General features: G+C 31.0%; 1 protein-coding gene across 2 annotated transcripts in view; it reads right to left on the bottom strand.

Annotated features, from left to right (window-relative positions):
• Positions 1-219: 219 nt before the first annotated feature.
• Positions 220-20,330, bottom strand: part of LOC143072985 (protein SFI1 homolog) — a 37,863-nt gene continuing 17,752 nt past the window's right edge. For both annotated transcript variants that reach the window (XM_076248187.1, XM_076248188.1), the window contains 17 exons: positions 19,666-19,732; positions 18,964-19,094; positions 17,625-17,706; positions 16,979-17,071; positions 14,807-14,892; positions 14,304-14,379; positions 12,924-13,096; positions 12,043-12,145; positions 11,356-11,452; positions 9,475-9,635; positions 8,543-8,692; positions 6,974-7,150; positions 4,508-4,851; positions 3,315-3,410; positions 2,111-2,896; positions 1,206-1,308; positions 220-870 (listed from right to left, as the gene is read on the bottom strand). In XM_076248187.1, the coding sequence (XP_076104302.1) occupies positions 751-870; positions 1,206-1,308; positions 2,111-2,896; positions 3,315-3,410; positions 4,508-4,851; positions 6,974-7,150; positions 8,543-8,692; positions 9,475-9,635; positions 11,356-11,452; positions 12,043-12,145; positions 12,924-13,096; positions 14,304-14,379; positions 14,807-14,892; positions 16,979-17,071; positions 17,625-17,706; positions 18,964-19,094; positions 19,666-19,732 (2,845 nt within the window). In that variant the 3' untranslated portion in view covers positions 220-750. The remainder of the gene's footprint in view (positions 871-1,205; positions 1,309-2,110; positions 2,897-3,314; positions 3,411-4,507; positions 4,852-6,973; positions 7,151-8,542; positions 8,693-9,474; positions 9,636-11,355; positions 11,453-12,042; positions 12,146-12,923; positions 13,097-14,303; positions 14,380-14,806; positions 14,893-16,978; positions 17,072-17,624; positions 17,707-18,963; positions 19,095-19,665; positions 19,733-20,330) is intronic.

Here is a 20,330-nt window from a genome sequence, read left to right as displayed (position 1 = left end):
TTATGTGGTTTTGTTTAAGTCTATACACACATTTGTTTCCACAATGTCCAGGAAAATTGGTATCCAACAAATAATAATGAATCTACAGTACATGTAACAACAACAAGTGAAAATAAACAAGCAATAACCACTTATGCATACATAAATAACACTTTTTGCAAAGTAATTTTGTATGACACAAATAATGTCTACAGTCAGATTGGGTAGAAATAAAATACCTCCATTTTATATCAGTATTTATTTACTATTATATATCATAAAATAAATAACAAACAGAAGTAATAAATAAATATTAATAACAACAGATAAAGTGAATTTCTATTAATTCATACATTAATTTGACATATTTTTTTCATGTAATAAAATGTCAATATCGCAATTTTATCATGATTATTGAGCTAAAAAAATCTATTTTTTTTCATTCTGAAACAAGAAGCTGAAATGACATTTTTGCGTGAAAACTGTTCCATAATTTTGAATTCGTTTTTCAAAACATTTTCAACAAAAAGAATGAAAGACAGAAGGACAGAAAGTCCAGGGTAACACTGAATGCCCCCATAGCCTACTGCAGGGCATAACAAATTACAGGAATATATATCTCTGAAAATATATTAAACTTTGACATTCAAGTATATGAATGCATCAACAAGGTTAACAAAATCATAAATAGAGATTGCAATGAAGTCACCCTACAAATAATAAATAAACTATCATGGAAAATAAATAGTATTACAGTGTATATATAATATATCAGTTTGTTTCACTACCCTGTAAGAGTTTGACTAAGATCTGTACTTCAGAAACTAGTTTGGCACACATTGGCTTCTCAATGTCTATTTCTTGATTAAGTTTTCTCATTTCTGCCTCAATCTGGAAGAAAAAACACATATGCAATGTAATATAGTTTAAATTTACTGTCTCAAGTGGAGAAATATTATACAACCATCGAATCTACATATATTTATCTTTAATTAGTCAAATAGAACATCATAATCATTGGCTCATTTTTAGTTTTTTATGTCAGTCAAAAGATTTCTTCCGTTTATGTAATAAATACATCATCCCTCCCATCCCACCTTTGAACACCACTTTAGGAAAAGTGCTTGGCACTATTTAGCCACACAGCTTTGGTCTAGGATAGGTTAGAATTTAACAACATATCACTTCCTCATTAAATATATTGGCTAGTACTGATAAAATAATACCTCAATAATTTCCTTCCTTATATCCTCTGTTTCTGTTTCTTCACTTTTCTTGACCTCTTGTTCTAACCAATCAGAAAGATGTACATGTTGTTTCTGTAATTTTCTGAAAAATTATGTACATAATTATTAATATTTTTTTAATTATGTAACCTTTTTGTCTGTGATGAGGGTGTATGTACTTAAGTGAGCAGAAAAGTAATTAGATCAAAAAAAGAAACAAGAATGTGTCCCTAGTACACTGATGCCTCACTCACACTCATTTTCTATGTTCAGTAGACTGTAAAAATGGGATAAAAACTAATTTGGCACTAAATTAGAAAGATCATATCTTAAAGAACATGTGTACTACGTTTCAAGTTAATTGACAAAAACTTAAACCTGAAGTGGGACAGAAGGAGGAATGGACAAACAAACTGACACACAGACCAGAAAACATAATGCACATAAATTGGGCATAATAAATGGGGCATAAAAAATCTATATTGAAACTTTTATAGGATTGTAACAAATAATTACACAATAAACTAACAGTTAAATATTCTAAGAAGATCGTCTTAAAATATGACCATCTCACCTGGTTATCTATATTTTATATTTATAATAAATGAAGCCATATTGGTAAGTTGAAAAGACAATACAATATTAAATTTTTTGAAAGCATAAACTACAGATAATTCATTGCTAAATTTTTTCTTTTTAAAATTTGGTTCAGGAAATTTAAAGATTAAAATAAAATTTAAGAAAACAGATGTGTGATGACTAGAATATTGACTACAAACAAATATCGATATTCATTAGCCAATGAATAGTAATTTTGTCCAGGTGAGCTAAAAGACTAGCATGAATGATATACAATAATATAAAAATTTGTCAATTGGCAACAAAAAATATCTACATGTAAATACCTCAATCTTCTCTTCTTTTCATTGAATCCTTTTAGTCTATTTCTTATATCAGTAATTTGATTAGCTAATACAGTTCCTTTTTTCTCTACCCTAGGAGAATCAATATTAATTGGAAGTAACGAATCAGCACTTTTTGTTGCAGTATCATCAGGGGATTTAACAAATCCAAAGCTTTCTTTCAATTTCCCTGAATTATCTGCAGACGACAAAAGATCAACTGATTCTTTTGTTTTTAAAGTACTATTTATAGATGAGATTCCGTCAATTCTGTCACGCGGAGATACACCCACATGTGGTAAATTCCCTGCAATGTCTTTTGTCAAGGTACTTGTCATTTTTGTGGCTAAGAAATCGGCAGGTGTCAGTAACTTTGTCTCAAACATTCTGTATCCTTGTTTTGGAGCTTTGAAATTTTTCTCCATAACATTAACATCTGAGGTTATGGAAGACAAAGTTTTTTCACTGCGTTGTGTTACATTTTCAATATCTGACTGATTTTTCTCTGTAGTTGAAACTTTTTCACTAAATCCTCTGATTTGAAGTGTAGGGTCTGATCCTATCAGCCCTGAGGTCTGCCCGGTACTGCTGGACCCTATTGTCGTAGAAGTAGGTTCAGTTTTGAGCATGCTAAATGTTGCATTCTCTTTATTTTTGTCATCTAATTTTAACATTTCACTTGATGATTCTTTATGTACATCAAAAATATTAAATACAGTTTCTGTAGGTATGCTTGTATGATCAAAGTTCTCTTGTACCACTATTTTGTTCTCTGCTATTTTTTCACACCTATAAATACAATCGTTTTGTCAATCAATATCAAAATTCTGTTTCTGAATCCTTTTTTATTTACACATTTTGTCTGTTTTCTGTGTCTTTTTTTATATTTTTGTGCAAATTTCAAATTGCAGTTGCCTGCTTACCAGCCAAATTTTAAAATAACCAACATTTTCCTTTGTAAATCAGGCTTAGTATGTTTGATTAATGACTAGGATTTCAGGAAAGGCTTTTTATTCTAGCAAAATCTAACACATCAAATTTTCACAATAGTTAAATCATTTCAAAAATTTCTGAATTGCTAGTAATCTTTTTTCCAATAATGCACACAAATTCCTATCATTATTAACAGTTATTCAGAAATAACTAAAACTTCTGTTGCTATTATGAATATAAACATTATCTCTCTTTAGGTTCAAGTAATACATACTCTGAGTTTTGTTGGTCAACAGAAAACAGTCCAGCTCTCTTTAATGACTCTGCTAAAAAGGATGGATGTCTTGGCTTTCTTCTGGATGGAAGATTTCTATAACAGTGTATTAAATATAAAAAATAAATTATCCCATTATTAAAACAGTTGGTACTATTTTATAAATATTATAGCAATTAGTGCTGATAGTAATAAAATTAGCTTCATTTCTTTTTTTTCAAATAGTTTCAGACTTTCTCTAGAGTTCCAATCTAAGGGAAATTTTTTTCATGGGGCACATATTTGTCATTGTAGTTCCTCGGTAAATGTGGAATCAAAAGACTTAGAGACCAGAAACTAAGATATTGGCTATGCTTATATAATTTGCATGGTCTGGGGAGAAATACTGTTTTGCTTTATAATAACAACATTTCTGTAGCCTTTTCATAAAAATCTTAAGGGTAAAATTTATCATTTTTAAAATATTCCTTAACAATTCAACTAAATATTTTTATCGTAAGACTTTAGATTTTTTGTGAAAAGGGCTACGGATATCTTAAAAATGTTAATTAAAATAAATGGAGAATATGTCAATGGGACACAGATGATAAAATTGAGAATGGAAATGAGGAAAGTCAAAGAGACAACCACCTAACCAAGGCAGAAATCAGTGGAAAGCCACCATCTTGCATATAACTTTATAAAGGGACATAACTCAAGAACAGTAAAAGAGAGGAATTATCACAAATTCAAACTGGATCTGAGTTTTGAGGTAATAAGCATTGTGTATAAGCTTCATATCATTTGGTTGCGGGAAACTAAAGTAAGAGAACAGAATCGACTTATTCAGCAATTTTTCCATTTATAATGGGCATAACTCTAAAATGGTAAAACTGATGCCATCAAACTCAAACTTGATCTGTGTTTTGTGGTAATAAGCAATGTGTATAAGTTTCATAACATTAGATTGAAGCAAACTTAAGTAAGAGAATGGAAACTAATTCTGGGATGTATGTAGTTATACTTATCGATATCTTCCTTTTCCACTTAATACCAACTTGCACAATTTTAAAGTTCAACAAAGAAACCTTAAAAATTACACAGAAACAACAAATTGTAACTAATATTTCTATATTTTGAGTCTTATTTTATCTGACCCTATTCTCTTAAATCTCTAACCCAAAAACAAAACATCAAAAGAATTGTAAAAATACCTGTCTACTTTGAATTCCACATGTTTACCAGGCAACCCCTCAGGAACAAGTCCTCTAGATCTTACTGGTGATTCTGATACTGTAGGGACTAGCCTTTCTTGGAGCGACCCTTTTGATACAGCAGGTGGAGCTGACAAAACTGGAGCAGGGACTATTTGCTTTGCTGGCTGTTTCAAAATCTCAGGCACAGATGGTTCAGGCCTCAACATGAAATCAATTTTTGGTTTGACTTGGTGAAAAGTAACAAAATTAGATGCTGGAACTCTCTGAGATTTACGCCTTGCAGTCCAATGTCTCCAATGGAGGGCACACTTCTGTACCAACTGATGCAGACTAAAAGCATTCTTAAATAAGAATGATTAAGTGTTTTAAATTTTGTATTTGTAACCTTTCGGAATACAATTTAAAGAGGTATAATTCCCTTTATATAAAATTTGTGGTGCTGGCTAAAAAAAATAATCAATAAACAATTGTAATAAAAACTAGAGGCTCTAAAGAGCCTATGTCAGTCACCTTGGTGACGTTGGTCAATGTGCATATTAAAAAAAGAACACAGATGGATTAATAACAAAAGTGTGTTTTGGTGTTGGTGATGTGTTTGTAGATCTTACTTTACTGAACAATCTTGCTGCTTACAATTATCTCTATCTATTATGAACTTGGTCAAGTTGACTTATTTGTAGATCGTACTTTGCTATACATAATTGCTGTTTACAGTTTATCTTTATCCAAGATAATATTGAAGATAATAACCAAAAACTACAAAGTTTTCTTAAAATTACTAATTCAAGGGCAGGAACCCAACAACGGGTTGCCTGATTTGTCTGAAAATTTCAGGGCAGTTAGATCTTGACTTAATGAACATATTTTAATGAATGAGATTTGCTCTAAATGCTTTGAATTCAGAGATTATTAAATAGCCAAAAATTGCATTTCACCTCTATGTTCTATTTTTAGCCATGTCAACCATCTTGATTTGTCGACAGGGTCATTGGACACATTTTTAAAACTACATACCCTTAAGACGATGGTTGCCAAGTTTGGTTAAATTTGTCTACCTAAAGTTGTTTCAGAGGAGAAGATCTTTTTAAAAGATTACCCACAAGAATGTGTCCACAGTACACGGATGCCCCACTCGCACTATCATTTTCTATGTTTAGTGGACCGTGAAATTGGAATAAATTCTCTAATATGGCATTAAAATTAGAATGATCTTATCAAAGGGAACATGTATACTAAGTTTCAAGTTGATTGGACTTCTACTTCATCAAAAACTACCTTGACCAAAAACTCTAACCTGAAATTTGCCCTATCATTTTCTATGTTCAGTGAACCATAAATTTGGGGTCAAAACTCTAATTTGGCATTACAATTAGAAAGATCATATCATAGGGCACATGTTTACTAAGTTTCAAGTTGATTGGACTTCAACTTCATCAAAAACTACCTTGACCAAAAACTTTAACCTGAAGCGGGACAGACGGACGAACGAACAGACGGACGGACGCACAGACCAGAAAACATAATGCCCCTCTACTATCGTAGATGGGGCATAAAAATGGTTAAAAATTGACAATTTTGGCCATGTTGATTTATTTGTAGATCTTACTTTGTTGAAAATTATTGCTGTTCACAGTGTATCTCTATCTATAATAATAGTTAAAAACCAAAAACCTCAAAATTTCCTTACAATTACTAATTCAGGGGCAGCAACCCAACAAGGGATTGTCCAATTTATCAGAAAATTTCAGGGTGGATAGATCTTGACCTGATAAAACAATTTAACCCCATGTCAGATTTGCTCTAAATGCTTTGGTTTCAGAGATATAAGTTAAAATCTACATTTTACCCCTATGTTCTATTTTTAGCCATGGTGGCCATCTTGGTAGGTTGGCCGGGTCATCAGACATATTTTTTAAACTAGATACCCCAATGATGATTGTGGCCAAGTTTGTTTAATTTGGCCCAGTAGTTTCAGAGGAGAAGATTTTTGTAAAAGTTTACGGATGATGGCACAGGACGACGGACGACAGACGCCAAGTGATGTTAAAATCTCACTTGGCCCTGTGGGCCAAGTGAGCTGAAAATAATACCATGGTAGTGAAACAGCACTACAATATCCTTAATATATTTAATATTTCGTTGTCTTTGATACAAGAGCAAAGAATCATCAATGTGTATGAATCACATACAGAATGCTACTATTGTAATATACCTAGAACAGTGCAAATTTAAAATTGGTTGAACTATCAGCTGGTTCATAAACATTTTAAACAAATACAAATAAGTTCACCTGTTTCAGCAGCTGATTTCTGTTTTGTTTTATAAGTTTGTTTTTTTTGGGTGTTTTTTTTGCATTTTACTGAACAGTCAAGTAAAAGAAAAGTTAAATTTAATTCAAGTTTGGATTTACATCAGTAAAATATTTTACCATTATCACTTTAATTTATAAGTATATAATCTTACAGTGGCATGCTGTTGAGCAGCAAACTTTGCCCTAAGACCAGACAAATCATTAGCCACACTAAGCCATTGCGTAACGCCATTTCTCACAAGTCTGTTTCTTCTTCTCTCTAAAGCTTCATTTATACAATTTTTCTTTCTTTTTCTTTCTTGTGCATACATATACCAAGCAATAAGTGCCTATTATGAAAAAAAAAATCATAAGTTACAGTTCGACATATTCAAATTGTACACTGACTAAATCACAAACCTGTATAAACCAGATTACTTAACAGTCAACTTAAATATATTCTGAGCCTGTATAAACTTTTTATGTTGTTTCTTTAATGTTTTGTCATTTTTTCTGCATCTCTCTGGTCTGAACACTTTGTTTGGACAGAACAGGCTGATGTGGCAGGTATTGCTAAATCAAAAGATGTGTTGATAGAAGAGGGATTGTGTTCCTATTAACTTGCCAATGCATTAAGGGGTATTTTGAAAACTCAAAAATTAAGCCATTTGATTAAACATAATATAAATAAATAAATTATAAATAAATTAAAAATATTATATTAATAACACAATTTCTTATCATAAACACCATAAAAGTACATGTAATTGAAATGTAATTGAAAAGTAATTTAGCATTACATGCTTTTTCATTGTACTTAATTAAATTACCATTACATGTAAATAAAAAAAATGCTCAATTACACATTTCATTCAATTACATGGAAAATTGTAATGCATTACACTTAATTACCATTACATTTTCAATTACCCCATCCCTGCTGAGAACTGCCTAAAAGTAGCAATTCTACAGTCTTTTTTTAAATGAATATTCAATGAAAGATGATTAACTTGTAACATCAAATGTAAATTTTATTCATAGATATCAAATTTGATAGAATTGAAATTCAATGGCAGAATATAAACATATGTTCTACTATTTGTAAGGGTTCTGCAGAACCCAGTTTCTCGCTACTTTTGATGTTAATCACAGACTCAACAAAAACGAGGAAAAAATTCAATACAAATATTCCTCTTGATACTATCTTTTGATTGTTAGAAGCTTCTGTCCAATTTTGGTAAAAATCTAGCATAGTTTATGAATCACAAAAATGTTTTAAAAACTTAACTGCAGACTGTATGTAATTTAAAATTTTAACAAAATTTCCTTCTAGATACATGTACTAGCTTTTGCTCATAAACAAGTTTTTGTCCAAGTTTGGGACAAATCCATGATAGTTTAAGAAAGCTATTAAAATTTCAAAAACTTTAACCACAGAGTGTATGTAATGTTTCCCAGCAGAAAAAAAAGAAGTCCATTTATAAGTAAAATACGGAAAAAACAGAATTTTATTTTTACAAAATTACTTCATGATAATATCTAATGATCATAAACAAGCTTCTGTCAAAGTTTGGGGAGAAATCAAGGAAAGTTATAAAAATTTCAAAAACTTTAACCACAGAGTGAATATTTGTTGACGCTGCTGCCACCGACAACAGAATGTAGGATAGCTATGTCTCGCTTTTTCGACTAAAGTCGTAGGCTCGACAATAAAACATCATTACTGTTAAATCTCACAATACCTGTTTCTGTAAATTTAGACTCCAGTGCCACATAGCTAATGCAGATTTTTGAGCAGTTTCTTGGGTTTTGGCATGTTCTTGTTTCCATGTGGCTATGGACCAAGATTTCAATCTAACTTCATTAAACCACACTGACTGTTTCATCAATAGCTAAAAATATAGTGAGAATGTATAAAATTGAGAATGAAAATAGGGAATGTGCCAAAGAGACAACAACCAGATCAAAAAGCAGAAAACACCCCAAAGGCCACCAATGGGTCTTTAAACACAGTAAGAAAATCCAGCATCTAGAGTTGGGTTTCAGCTGGCCCCTAAACAAAATGTGTACAAGTTCAGTGAATTGGTTCGACATAAATAATACAATTGAAATGATTCTGTTAACCTAAGGACCATACATTTAATTATAATTAAATTTTGGATGTAACACGTCTTCTGATTGGCTGACGTCGTTTTGTTTATCATATCATAGACATAATTCTGTCATGTGACCGTGACGTCATCAATGTTTTTTCATGATTTACGCTGGTTTAAAATCAAATTTAGAAAGAAATGACTGCACTGTTTTTTCTGTCTATTCAAAATAACATAAAAAATGTGGTGCACACTTAATGATAACCAGCTACGCAGGTTATTAAGTGTGCACCACATTTTTTATGTTATTTCTTCATAGTCAGAAAAAAAATTACAGTCATTCCTTAAATAGAAAACCCCACTTAAGCCTCATCAAATGTCAAATCATCAGGAGTAGAAATGAATATACTTATATGGAACAAAGTTCCAACCACAGGGAAAGTTTAGACTCATTCGAAACTTTGAAACATCAAGCATTAACTGTATGTGTTAATCAAATACTATACTTATAATTCATATGTTTCTGGATAACAATATTATATGTAGTTTACAAAATATTGTGTTTATGTTATCACAATCACCTTTCTCTTGATAGAATACTGAACAAATTCTTTCCATTGGAAAATCAAGTTTTGTAATAGCACCCTATTGTAATGTTGAGTGGCCTGTTCAGTCTTCAGTTTCTTCAGAATAGATTCGTCCCTTGTTGACCTCCAAAAACTGAAATATCTCTGTAGCTTATCTAAAATGTGAGGTATGATAATTAAGAAATATTTGGGGCTTTTTCATTTACTGCAGATTCATTTCCTTTTTATAGGTACCATTTTTACTGAATTAGGAAAAACTTATGTTCATGGATATTTGATTTTGTGGATTTGGCAAAGTCTGAATACAAACCTATAGAAAATATGTCATTTGTTGAACATTTAGTTTCTTGGTTCACCTGTACCTAGGAAATCCTCAAAAATTGGTATTCAAAGAATAGTAATGATTCCACATTACATATATGAAGGAGGGTTTGAGTGGACTTTTAAAATCCACACAGCTCACACACGTTCTTAGTGTAATTTTGCATACATATAAATGTCCTACAACTAAGGTCGCAAAATAAGAAATTCCCTTCATCCACTTCAACATCAATTCGACTTATTATTGGGGTTGTACAAACATGATATGAGCAACATGACAGGTGCCACATGTGGAGCAGGATCTGCCTAACCTTCCAGAGCACCTGAGATCACTCCTGTTTTTGTCGGGATTCATGAAGCTTAGTCTTTAGTTTTATGTTGTATTTTGTGTCTTATTATTTGTCTGTTGGTCTTTTTCTATTTTAGCCATGACCTTGTCAATTTATTTTCAATTCTAATGCAATTTGGATGTAACAATTTTTTTCATTGGCTAAAAGTTGCCGTCAAATCCACAGTTGACCAGACGTAACTAAGGAGGGACATGCCATTTTGAATTGATGAATCAACAAATGTTTGATTACTTCTATATAATCGAAAATAAAACAACACCTACCTCGAATTAACCGTTTTAATGTTTTTTCATTGGAATTTGAAGCATAAAGGTAACGTAGTAATCTCAAGTTTGTAAGTTTTCATATGTATGACGTCACGTTTAGCCATGACGTCTTTGTGCCAAAATCATTCATGAAATTTCACGGATTTTTTTTTTATTTGACAAATTTAGACATTTTTTTCAAGTTTTATCATATTTTTTTTTTTTTTGTAATGCATTAGAATCGGAATAACAGTACTGTAGTTGAAGAGTTGCCTCCGTCAATTTTGATTTGACAGTCGCAAATCTCCGTTTTACTGTCTCCGCTATGCGTCGCCAGTAAAACTGCATTTGCGTCAAATCTACAATTGACGGTGGCAACTCTTCAACTACAGTACTGTTATTCCTTAATTTATGAGTTTGAATGTTCCTCTGGTATCTTTTGCCCGTTTTAATTGAATATCAATTATTGAGGATTCATTTATTTTCGTGGGTACCAATATTCGTGGATTGAGGAAAACTTGCATTCTTAAGGATATTAAATTTGGCGGTTATTAAATTTTGTGGTTTTGACAAAGTCTGCATACATTCCTTCAGAATATTTGTAATTAGTTGACCATGTAAATTTGTGGTTACTCTGTTCCCACTAAATCCACAAAAATGGGTATCCAACGAATATTAATGAATCCACAGTAATTAAACATAACAAAATTTACTGCAAACTTAATAAATTTGTTTTTATAAGGGATTTTAATTTGAAAAGATAAATCTTTATAAAAAATTAAAAAAGCATCTGTATTACTTCCCCTTTAAATTTTTTTGGACAAGTCACCTTGGTTTGGAAAACCCAGCTAAAATGTCTAGTTTCAAATGGTAAAATATTCAATTTTAATAGAATCATTCATGCATGTAGCTTTTTTGTTTTTGTAATGATTTTTGTGTTTTATTTATTCATTACTTACTATGATTGAGAACTTTCTGTGTATTTTCTACCCATTGCCTCATTTCCGATTTTTTGTATGCATGTATCACTGAATATCTGTGCCAAGCTGTTGTAACCTGTAATTATCAACAATCGCTGAATATCTATATTTTTTTTTAATTCTTTATCTCATACAACAATAATATGCATTTTTTCTATCAAAGAAGAATACAGTACATGTTTAATAATTTTGACCTGTCAGTGTCAGCGCTTATAGTGAATATGATCTATTTAGTACTGTTAAATTTTGTTCTTAGTCATTTTTCACACTTCTGATCTGCACCATTGAGCATATTGCCAAAAAGTTAATAATCTAAAGGTTTAACATGGTAAAAACAAAACGATTATATGTTTATAATGTGTGACTGAAAAGTATTTGTCTTTGAGATTTAAAAATGTAATTTGACTTTAAACATTTCACTTTTCTAATGTGTTCCAGTTAAAAAAATCAGACTTTAATTCAGTCTATTTCAGAACGAGTTCTGACTTGATCCAGCATTGACTTTCACAGACATTTTTTAATTTCGCTTAAATACAACACATATTTGGTTAAGCAACAAACAATAAATACAGTCATATGTTTGGAAGAAATGTATTTTTAAAGCAATACGATTTGTATTGCCATATTTGATAGCATGACATTTTGTTGATTTGAATGTTCCCATACCTTGGTCAGTAGACATCTGTGGTAATGACAAATAGCAATGTTTTCAGTCTGTCTATCTTCTTGTTGTTCTTCACAATTATCTCTCCATCTATGTAAAGTCCATCTGAATAATTTAATAAAGATTCTTTAATTCATCACAAAGGGAATTTATAATCCAATGTACTAAATGTCTTGAACTGTCAAGATTTTTATTTGGATCAGATCATTTCAAAAATATGATGTAAAATTTGTTACTTAGGTACTAGGTAATATTTTTTTTAATTCTATTCAAACAGAAAGGAGATAAAATGAGAATTCTTTTATAAAATTTAATGAATTTCATCATAAAGTATATGAAATCATCCGATTAGTGAGTACTGGATAATAAATCTGGAGTCTAATTTAAATTTGCTTCCATCAAAACACCAGTAAATGTATATATTTCTATTTTTTTTAAATCAATTTACATGTACATTACAATTTGCTGCATACTAATTTTTCATTGATTTTGTTGGTACAGAGGAACCACAAATTTAAAGTTTCAAGGAATTACATTTTTTATAGAAATGTATGCAGACTTTTGGAAAAAGTAAAATCACAAAAATACTGAACTCAGAGGAAAATCAATTCGGAAAGTCCATAATCACATGGCAAAATCAAATAACAAAACGCATCAAAAACGAATGGACAAGAACTGTCATATTCCTGAAAATCATGAAATCAGTGATCCAGATCAAGGAAAAAGCAAAGTGTTCTTAATCCAAGAAAACTGGTACCGACAAAAGTAAATGAATCGAGGGTCAATGATAATGACTGATGATTTGAGGAGACCTTTTCATTGTACATGAAGTTGCAAGGTCACTCAGATATGTAAGATGATTAACAAAATACTGACTGCCTACCTTAAAAGTTGTTGACATTTTTTGCTGGACTGTTCTTCAGCGATCTGTTTAAATTGTCTCCCCTGAATCAGGTTGTTTCTTAATCTATTCATTACTTTTTGGTAAACATGCCTTTTATAAAACATATCTGATTTAGACTTCTTGACTCTGTGTTGTCGTTTATACAAAACATACTGAAGTAAAAAGATGATCAATGCTTTTGAGTAATTTTTATATTACAAATTGGACAAAAGATATACCATATGTAAGAAGGTTCATAATATTTTATGATGATATACTTGGAAAAACTATATTTAGTATTAATTGTAATTTTTTCAATATTTAGAAATCTCATTTATGATCAAGTTTCAGCAAATTGGTAATGTTACTGATTCTGCATACCACTGCAGTATGTTAAACTGTAAAGAACAATTGAAGAAATAATGTATTTACTGTGCATTCACTGTCAATATTCAAGGAGTATCATTTTTTTTTGTATTTGGTAAGTATATAGATAGACCTAGAATTTTAATGTTCATTGAGGTACACATTTTTTATAGGATAATAATAATATGTAGATTTTGGGAAAACCATGAAAACAAATTAAATATCCTAAAATATGACAGTCAGAGTCAATTAAGATTGGAGTTGAACTGCCATATTTTGGGTTCAAATTCCCAACCTCAGTATTGACAGGCTAGGGATACAGTACATCAATAATTTGGACCACTCAGGCACCAAGGCCTCTATGAAATTTTGAATTACTGATATCTCTGATTAAAACATGTTAATCTTTAAGATTAAAGGAGTATGTTCAGTAAAATCCAAAATTGGCCCCTTTTTTTAGCGTAAATTTCAAATTCTACAAGTTGCACTCATATTGATTTTTCACAAAAAAATCAATGAAAATAGGTAAATTTCAATAGATTATTGGACAGGAAACATAGAGCGCATACGTCAACAACAAAGATCTTTTAAAATAATGTTTGTGAAGACATTTCACATGTCTTATTTGAATATTAAAGTTTGTCGACGCCTGCGCTCTATGTTTCCTGGTCATTAATTGGGTTGAAATCCAGCTCATTTTGTCAAATTCCACCACAATGCCTTATCTTGACCTTTTTCGGATGTAAAAATCAACGCCTTAACAAAAACAGTTCTGTTTAGCTTTCTCACATGTATTTAAGGCACCAATAGGGTTTTGATAAAGCCTTTGTAACAGTGACTGCAATCGATGACGTAAAGTCATATAGATTAAAGGTGTAATAAAGCTTTTGCAACCGTGCTGATATCGATATCATCACAGGTGGCTGATACAGCACGCTTGCCATTGATTGTATTACACAAACAATTTATCTGTATTTACTACTAAGTATATATAATAAATAAATTTATCTTTACCTGTTTCCAAGTCTTAAACACAACAGAAATGTGATGTAGATAGTTGTGCTTGGTAGCCTTAGCATCATTGATTTCACTGGAAGAGAGAAAAGATAATTATATTAGTTTGAAGGAATATTACAAACTCAGAAATATTTGCGATTTGTTTTTATTCTGAAAGAATTGTGACAGGAAAGATTTTGCAAAAAGTAAAACTTACATTTAGAATTTTGGATCATTTGTTTGCCGCCTTTCCTGAAATCCTATCAGAATAATTATGTCATTGTTCAACAATTAAAATAATAAGTCCATACAAATATTAAAAAAAATATTAGTAGATATAAATATAAACGATTAATATAAAAATAAGGAGATGTGGTATGAATATCAATAAGCAGTGAATATGACAAATATCAACCATAAACCATGGATTTCAGCACCTGAAGTCTATGATAACAGGAAACCTGTATAAACTTAAATAAACAAAGCTAACAAAATGTATTATAGATATTTTTTTCACCTACCCAAGATTCAAGTCATTTATATACTGTTTTAGAGCCTTCAGATGTTTCTTGCATAAAACTTTGTTGAAGTGTTTAATGGCTTGTTCCTAAAAAAAAAATTAAGATAAAATACAAAATTAAATTCTTACAACCATAAGTATGATCTACAGGTGGCCATATTATAGTTCTATAGATCTGGGCATTTCAAAATTAATCAAACTTGAGTAAATTGTATATAACAAGTGAAACTGTGAGCTACTGCTCACTGATGATACCCCAGCAGCAAGTGGATAATATTTATGGTGTAAAAATATGCAAGTGTTCGGTAAGCAGGAAGTTGTCAAGTGATGACTCTAAAAAAGCATCAAACTGTATAGCGGACTTATATCAATCTTGAAACAAAATTTTAGAATCCTTTAAGTATGGTTCCTGAGAAAAATGTGACAAAAATTTTCAACTTGAATTGGCTATCATGAATAAAATGATACAAGTGTTCGGTAAACAGGAAGTTGTCGAGTGATGAATCTGAAAACACATCACACAATATAGCAGACTTATATCAAGCCTGAAACCAAATTTTAGAAATCCTTTTAGTCTAGTTCCTGAAAAAAAAGTGACGAAATTTTCAACTTGGCTATCAGGTGTAAAATGATACAAGTGTTCTGTAAACAGGAAGTTGTTGAGTGATAAATCTGAAGACGCAAAACACAGTATAACTGACATATATAAACTCTGAAACCAAATTTCAGAAATCCTGGTAGTGTAGTTCCTGAAAAAAATGTGACGAAAAATATTCATGGGACGGACGGACTGATAGACTGATGAACTGACTGACGGAAGGACAGACAGAGGTAAAACAGTATATCCCCCTTTTTATAAAAGCGGGGGTATAATAAAATCATTGTTTCACACTTGTGTTTATAGTTTACATTGCATTATATTCAAAATATTTTTCTCACATGCAAGATGAAAAAAGCTAATGAAAATTGATTTTGCTAAGAGTTAAAGCTTGATGTAAGTCAAAAAACTTAATCTGGTTATATTGGTATTCGAAAAGTAAGGAATTTATATAAAAGTTTACTCATTATTTCAGCTGATGATAACAGTCCTTCAAACAATATGACAAATAGTACTAAATTTTCTTCAGAATATTTTCCATTAAGGAAAAGATATATGCCAATAATCTTCCTAAAAAATATCAATGGCAAACTTATATAAAAACATGTAATTATTCTCCATAAATATGACATTTGGCATTTAGAAAATATAATATTTTACAGCCATACCCAGTCTAATTAAAATACAGACCCTTTGTCCAAGCTTTACTACAAGGGTCTGAAAACACTCTGCACTATGTTCTGTTTAAAGAACCTTTAGGAATCTCTGGATTTATTGGATTTATCACCTTCAAAGATTTGAAGGCTGATATTTCATTGGCAGAAACAAACAAGTGAAACTGTGAGCTACTGCTCACTGATGACACCCCCACCGCAAGTGGATAGTTTTAATAGTGTAAAAATATTAAAGTGTTCGGTAAACAGGAAGTTGTTGAGTGATTAATCTGAAAACGCATCACACGGTATAGCTGACTTGTATAAATCTTGAAACCGAATTTCAGAAATCCTTGTATTGTAGTTCCTGAGAAAAATGTGACGAAAATTTTCAACTTGGTTATCATGTGTAAAATAATACAAGTGTTCGGTTAACAGGAAGTTGTCGAGTGATGAATCTGAAAACGCATCACACGGTATAGCTGACTTATATCAAGTCTGAAACCAAATATCAGAAATCCTGGTAGTGCAGTTCCTGAAAAAAATGTGACGAAAAATTTTCAACTTGGCTATCAGGTGTAAAAATGATACAAGTGTTCGGTAAACAGGAAGTTGTTGAGTGATGAATCTGAAAACGCATCACACAGTATAGCTGACTTATATCAAACCTGAAACCAAATTTCAGAAATCCTGGTAGTGTAGTTCCTGAGAAAAATGTGACGAAAAATATTCATGGGATGGATTGACTGACTGACAGACTGACGGACTGATGGACTGACGGAAGGACAGACAGAGGTAAAACAGTATACCCCCTTTTTTTCAAAGCGGGGGTATAATAAAAACAGACTGTTTTCAGATACTAGAAAGCAAGGCAAGGACATAAGGATCTGTACTTTTGTGTACTATCAACGAGATTACGCACCTCTTTCTGGCTATCTTCCAAAGCTTGCTGATATCTATTCTTCCAGTTACAAAAATGTCTCTTAAAGATGCAGCTATCATAATGTAAGATTGCCTGTGATGAATAAATATTTTAATCATCTAGATATATCAGTACAATATTGCCAATACCAAAATGTAATACATAATTTCGATAAACTCATGCCCACAAGTCTTCACAAAAGACACACAATAACAATGGTATGTTTCAACTATCCTTTAATTCAGTGAATGATATCATTATTCATATAATCAATTCAATTCATGTTTACCATCTGCTTGTAATTTCCTCAAATTTTTATCTTGATAATCAACAGATTTAATTTATATATTACTTTAAGTTTATACCCAAATAAAAACATTTCATATATGTTTCATAACAATCTAAAATTTGGATTAGCAGAAAGCGGTTAACAAGGATTCCCACTGAAAAGTCTTCTGACTTAAGGGATATTAGTCTGTAAATCAGCTATGTGTTTTAATAGTCGATCTGATCAATACTTTTTTTAGGACTATGTGAAACAGAATTAAAGTAATCTATGTTACTGTTAAGCTTTCAAGAGTATATTTATGATAACAGTTGATACACATGTGCCAGTTATTTTTTTAAATTAACTAATTAATCTTACCATTCGTTCATTCATCCTATCTTCTCGACTCTGTTCAAAGTTATTGAACCACATATAGAAGAATCTGGCAGAAAGGTTTTCTCTGAAATATAACAAATCTTTATGATTAAGTTGCAGATTTATTCAAGAGATACATTCATGATGAGTACAAATGTTGTATTTTTTTCACACGGACAAAGGAACTGACGTTCAAACAAACAGACAGACAAACCGATTCACAGACCAGAAAACATAATGCCCCTGTACTTTTGTGGGTGGGGCATTAAAACATGAAAGTAGATTTGTTTCAACCTTAATCTTAGAATAATTTCCACTTTAAACAGGGTTGGCAAAAATCTGGGTTTTATGAGTATTGCCCAGCCCAGTGGGAAAACACGGGTTTTACTGGGTTTTAGTGGGTAATACTGGGCAATACTGGGTAATATAAAATACTGGTCTAAATTTCATAGAGGATTCAGTGATCAAACACAAATGTAATACATTTAAGATATATATAACTTGTTTTAGTTGTCTAGATTGGTCAGACTGTAAATATAAGGCAAAAAAATAAGTACAACTCTTATTAAGAAGTAAGAAAAAAATACATTTAAATTTTTGTATTAAAGTAATTATTCAGATTACAACACAGATTTGTTTATGTAACAATAATCAGCCCTTTCAATTCTATAAATTTTAATGGCATAACCCTTAGGTTGTTTATTTAGCAATATGAATGTATAACAACTAAAATAACAATTCACTCAAAAAAATGCATTTTTATCAAAGATTTGATTATCAAAACAATGCTTGGTAATTAACACGGTATCCTTAAATGTGTAAATCTTGCATTCTGCTTACATATAGAATTTATGAAGAACTAAATGAAATTGAATTTTTCATTCTTCCAGAAAGGACTCAATGGTTATCTGTATAAAAAGTATATATTTAGCTGTAATACTATGAAACTACACCAAGTCTTAACTATTTTGTGTTAAAATGAACTTAAAAAATCATATTGCCCAGTAATGCCCAGTATTACCCATTTCTGGGAGTATTGCCCAGCCCGGGAATTCCTGGGCGGGTAATACTTTGCCGACCCTGACTTTAAAGCTACCAGTTGTCAAAATGTTTTTTTTATCAGTTTTTCAAGCTTTAACAAATTTATTTTTATATTAATGTAAAAGGAAATAATACTAATTTGGTTAAAACCATAATGAGAAAGGTGGGAGACAAGGACTGAGTCCATAGAAGATTCTAAATGCAGAAATGGACAAACTATATTTAACTTTTACTGCAAGGGTTGGTTCGTTGAAAATAAGACCAACAAAAATAATCTGAAAATAAACCAGATATGGCATACCTTCTGAACTGTACTGCCACTTCAGCATATTGTCTGTTTCTTTTCTGTAACTCAACATGAGCTTTAATGTGATGAAGGAAAACAGGCATAGCTCTCACATAGAAGAAGGCATCAGCCTTATCATACTGAGCCTGAAAAATAAAGTCAAATCTGGAAATCTGGCTACATCCAGGCTGATAGACAGCAAGTTATCAATAAAAAAATTAGTCAGTGTTCATCAAAAAGATTTTTGGAACAAAGGTTCAATGGTGTTATCTAAGTAGATTTTATATTTGAATGTTTATTAATGTGGTGCTATTATTTTGAAAAAAATAGTGTGATTCTCATAGTTCTAAATGAAATAGGATACAGCAAGAATGTAAAACAAGCAATTTCCTTCATACCTTCTAAACTTTTGACAACCATCTTTTAAAAATTTTAAGCTTCTTTTGCAGATCCATGTTTTAGAGTTAACTAGTTCTTTTACTAAGTTTCAACTTTAACATGTGCAAGGCATTAAGAAATTTTCATTTTTTATCAAAAATTTTACCCAGAATTAATACAATACAAGGTTATTAAGTTTATGTGACTGCAGTATGTAAATTTATTTTTGTATTTTTTAAAGTCAGCTAATTATTATTTCACAACTGCAATCATATCCCTTTCAATAAAATAAGTCATTTTAATGTATTTACTACTGTTATTCTAAAGTATTTAAAATACCTGTCTGTGTTTTCTCCATTCAACATAGTCCAGCCATGCATCTATCATTTTTTTACAAACAACCATCCTATTAAAAAGAATAATTTAATTATAACCAAAGGTCTTATCTCAAGATATCAACAGGATTTGGATAAAATTGATAAAACCTCTCATTGTCAGACCAGTCTCACGATTCAAACTTTTAAAAAGAAATCTTCAAATGTTTCCCTTTTAATACATCTTTTACATGCTTTTGCAATTTTTGCAATAATAAAAACAATAAATTTACAGTGTCAAAGTATATTGCTGATAGAAGGGAAACAATGTTTTAAAATGTTAAAGTCTGCAAACTCTGAAAAGGTTGTCTTTTACTTTGTATTCAAAGGGGGGGGGGGTATTTTTGAAAGACCTTCTGACTTACATGACTTGGTTGAAATCATTACTTCATTTCTAAAATTGTACAGATTTTCAAACTAAGAAAGTAGTATCTGCTTGTGAAATGTGGTATGGCTTGCAATCAGTTGTAAGCATTAACTTTTGATTAATCATAAGCATTAAGAATCATTGTGAAAATGAGCCCCGAGTAAAATTCCAAATAAAAAAAGAATAAAAAGCTTGGCCAACCAAATAACTATTCCTGATTTTAGTCATATAAATATCAATATTTTATTTTGAGTAATTTTCAT

Source organism: Mytilus galloprovincialis, chromosome 4 (assembly GCF_965363235.1).
Source record: "Mytilus galloprovincialis chromosome 4, xbMytGall1.hap1.1, whole genome shotgun sequence".
Taxonomy (NCBI): domain Eukaryota; kingdom Metazoa; phylum Mollusca; class Bivalvia; order Mytilida; family Mytilidae; genus Mytilus; species Mytilus galloprovincialis.
Note: the sequence above shows the minus strand (reverse complement) of the source record. Positions and strands in the feature narration are given on the sequence as shown.